At 36.1% G+C, this 4301-nt stretch overlaps 1 protein-coding gene across 2 annotated transcripts in view; it reads right to left on the bottom strand.

Annotated features, from left to right (window-relative positions):
- Window positions 1-2327: 2327 nt before the first annotated feature.
- The window catches only part of LOC108905300 (protein tincar), a 224274-nt gene continuing 222300 nt past the window's right edge, over window positions 2328-4301 (bottom strand). For both annotated transcript variants that reach the window (XM_018708107.1, XM_018708108.1), the window contains one exon: window positions 2328-3513. In XM_018708107.1, the coding sequence (XP_018563623.1) occupies window positions 3055-3513 (459 nt within the window). In that variant the 3' untranslated portion in view covers window positions 2328-3054. The remainder of the gene's footprint in view (window positions 3514-4301) is intronic.

Here is a 4301-nt window from a genome sequence, read left to right as displayed (position 1 = left end):
CATCTTTTCGATAGATAACACTGCCACACAGAAAAAAAAAAGTTGGGTATACTTTTTATGCGACATATATTTTTCGTAGTAATTTGGCCTCCTGAACACGAATCTGGGGTCAGAATTGGCCCATCACGTCACAATTTTTTCCTAACCTCAAAAAACTTGTGAAAAATAGTGAAAATTGATGAAAATTTACTGGGAAAATTTGGAAAAAAATTTATTTCCACATCAAATAGTACATTTTTATGTAAAAGACTCTGCTGAATTCAAATCCACTGTCAGAATTGAGCTAGAACGTGTGGTTTTTTTTCTAACCTCAAAAAACCGAGCAGGAATCGCTATTTTCAAATTCTGAGCGGATTTTGACCAGATTTTGTATAAAGGGGTTTTTTGGGTCGCTGATTACGAATATGAATTCACATTGTAAAAATTCAAGATGGCTGATCCAATATGGCGGGTGTACTTTTTTGAAATCCACCGATTTCAGTAAAATTTGGCATCATAAGGATTGCTGGTTGATCTCACCTTCATTAATCACACATCTGGAGCCAGATTTTCATAAATCAAGGTAAAATTTGTAGGCAGAGTCATAATTTTAGGCCGAGTAGGCGGCATTTTTTCGGCAAAGTCACATTTTTAGATTGAAGGCATAAGCAGATGCAGTGATGTGCTGTGTGGCAGTAATGTGTCCTTTTCCTTGAACTTTAAAATTATTAAGAAATAAAAGCATCTAAATGCCATAGGAAAACTGCATAGTAGTTAAAAAAATCTGATTGGAAAACCATAAGCCCATGCACGACTAAATAAATGAAAGAATAAAGTAGAAACTTTTTTGTCTTGTCCCATGGAAACAAGCACATCACACTACACATCATTACATGTGTAGAGTCCTTAAGTCATTTTTTTAAGCGAAGTCACATTTTTAGACGGAGTGGAATCTTTTACCTTGATTTATGAAAATCTGGCTCCAGATGTGTGATTAATGAAGGTGAGATCAACCAGCAATCCTTATGATGCCAAATTTTACTGAAATCGGTGGATTTCAAAAAAGTACACCCGCCATATTGGATCAGCCATCTTGAATTTTTACAATGTGAATTCATATTCGTAATCAGCGACCCAAAAAACCCCTTTATACAAAATCTGGTCAAAATCCGCTCAGAATTTGAAAATAGCGATTCCTGCTCGGTTTTTTGAGGTTAGAAAAAAAACCACACGTTCTAGCTCAATTCTGACAGTGGATTTGAATTCAGCAGAGTCTTTTACATAAAAATGTACTATTTGATGTGGAAATAAATTTTTTTCCAAATTTTCCCAGTAAATTTTCATCAATTTTCACTATTTTTCACAAGTTTTTTGAGGTTAGGAAAAAATTGTGACGTGATGGGCCAATTCTAACCCCAGATTCGAGTTCAGGAGGCCAAATTACTACGAAAAATATATGTCGCATAAAAAGTATACCCAACTTTTTTTTCTGTGTGGCTGTGTAATTATCCAAATTATACAGGGTGATTCACAACATATCCAAAGGAATTTGGGAATAAACGCGTCATGAAAAATGGAGTCAGTATCGTAAAAAAAAATTCGGTAAAATCCTTATAGTTTCCGAGAAAAAAAATTATTGAAGTTGCAATATTTTCAAACTTTACATCGCTGAGCTACTGTAGTCTCTAGCGTCATTCGCCCATGTGGCCTCAGCCGATTCCGAATACTGAAGTCCGATTTTAGTATTATCGTCGTTGTGATAGTGTTTACATTAGTTTTTCAAGTGACAAAAATGGCGTACGTAAATAGCAACTCGGAGTTGATGAACATCGTTTTAATTTATGGTGGGGCACGGCAACATTTGTGTTATGGTGAAGCGATTGTGTTATGGTGAAGCAAGACAACATTTGCGTTAGTTCGTAGAAGCTGGGTAAGACGGGCCTAAATGTGTTTACACGTACAAAATTTTGAACGGTTGTTGTGATATCAGGTATGTCAAATTATTTTATAAATTAAAACCACAGATTAATTTTATTAATTAATAATAACGATAGCGGCAAAAGCAGTTGAATTTGCTGATATAAGATAGGTGTTATAAAATTGTATCTATTTCTTTCCTTGGGAAAGAAATTCTTTAATATTTTTGTCAGTTCATTTTTTATTACACTTTGCCGCAGTACCGATAGCCGACTGCAAGGTCAGGTTGTACAGTGGACCAGTTTCCAGTGCCGTGCGGAAGTGTATTTTTAAATCATTTTCTAACTGCCCTTTTTTATTCTTTTTACAAAATTGTATTTGTAAGGGTCCCCTGTAGATTCAACAATTTTTTTGGATAAGTTCTAAATCACCATGTATATTAAGTATTTATTTGGTTGTTGCTACAAAGTTTCCGATGTCCAGGTAGCGGATTTTTGCCGCTTTCTGTGAAATAACAAAAATCCGTATATTTTTCAACAAGTTCGCGAAAATTGGATTCTGCGCTTCTCGAGAACAATTTGAGTTTAGGCGAGCTGTAATCTATCGTACGGTGATTGATAGTCAAACTTCTAAACATGCTGTATACAAAACTGAACAATTTAACTTCACAAAAACTATTTTAATTTGGAGGAACTGATTGCAAATGAAGTATCTCCCAATCTTTGACCAGTTAAAGCAGATAAAAGTTTTTATTAGCGATATTTGTTCCCCCTAAAACGATAGCGGCAGTGTTTGATTTTCGCTGACAGTCCTTTTTGATAGTAACTTTTGTATATTTTCGTCTACATCATCCAACAACGTAAAAACCAACTGGTGTGCCACCGATAGATATTCCATGATATTTACCTAAAAGTTAATTTACAAAATATCTCTATCTAAAAACTTATATAAAAGAATATGACTTTGACAGGTGCGTATATATTTGTCGTATAACAATTTCTTACTACAGGGTCCACCAAAGATCCAGAGATACACAAACATATCTCCAGAATTCGCTACGTTATACATAATTACGATTCTCTTAAAACCGCCTCTATCCAAAAGAAGGAGGCGCCGTAAAAAATTGCCCTTTCCCTTGTGTACATCAATAGAAACAGCTTACGAGGTATAGTGATACAATTCTCCAGACTTTCTGTTGATCTTCGTGTAAATTGGTTCGTACTTGGTTGGGTCTCCGGCAGGTTTGGAGTGCAGTCTTGTCACGTACGGATTGTGGGGGTTCGACATCAGCTTCACCCCGTTGTGGTGCGTGGGGATGGTGGTGTGCATCCGGGGGTAGACGTTGCAACTGTTCCCGTTCACCATCGTCGTCGGGGCGGTGTTGGTGGTGGTGTGCTGCGGCAGGGGCATGGTGGAACAGTTCGGGTAGACGTTCTGCACCGGCTGAGTCGGGTAGTGCGGCAAAGTGGCGGAACAAGACTGGATGTGAGCCAGGTCCTTCCTGTCCGTGAAAGACGTCATCCTCATGTTGGTGGCCCTGCCGTAGGGGTCCTCTTCCAGGATAGCGGGGGCTATGCACTCGGTTTTGCTTGGGCGGATGGACTTCCTTCTGATGACCTACAGGAAAGCAGGATGTTAAGATTGTTAAACTGGTGATATTGCGGGAAACAACTACTCTGCGGACTAATGCCTAACTTGACAATTGTCTAGAGCCATCGCACAGTGAGAAATGGGAAAAAATTCTACGCACTCGGCTATTTTAACCGTACAGTGGTAATTTATTTTTTATTCTTCTTCAAATATGCTTAATTTTACGATCTTGTTGCGACAATTTGATAAATTTATATAAGAATTTTTTAAATCGAGTGATAACCCATCAACCTCAACACCAAAGATAATAATTCGGTATTTAAAAAACACAAAAAACAATAAAATAAAAAGAAAAAAACAAAAAATATTAAAAATAAATTAAAAAAACATAGAAACGACCCTTTTAAAGAGTGCTACCTTGATGGGATAAAAGGGTTTAAGTCTTAATGTATATAAATAAATTTTATGGTATATCTAAATATCCACTTATTTTTTTGTGGATTTGAGAATAAGTTTCAAGGGTTTGAGGTCAGGTTTTTATGGACATAGCATATGTAGACCAGGCGGTATCTGTTTTGGCTTGGGTGAATCGTATATCCACGGAGATTTTTGGCTTTTTGGCTTTCAAATATCACTAGAAATGAAAATTGGAAAATTGTCATATTTTTCTTCTTATTTAATTATGTATCTTTTTAAGAGTTGATTTTAGGCGATAATGGAAGAGGAAAAAAATGTTTGTAATTAAATTTTTTATAATACATGACTGGTTACAAATCGAATGAATCATGATTATTATGGTAAAAATCGAAAAAATC

This window comes from Anoplophora glabripennis, unplaced genomic scaffold (assembly GCF_000390285.2).
Source record: "Anoplophora glabripennis isolate ALB-LARVAE unplaced genomic scaffold, Agla_2.0 scaffold257, whole genome shotgun sequence".
Classification (NCBI taxonomy): Eukaryota; Metazoa; Arthropoda; class Insecta; order Coleoptera; family Cerambycidae; genus Anoplophora; species Anoplophora glabripennis.
Note: the sequence above shows the minus strand (reverse complement) of the source record. Positions and strands in the feature narration are given on the sequence as shown.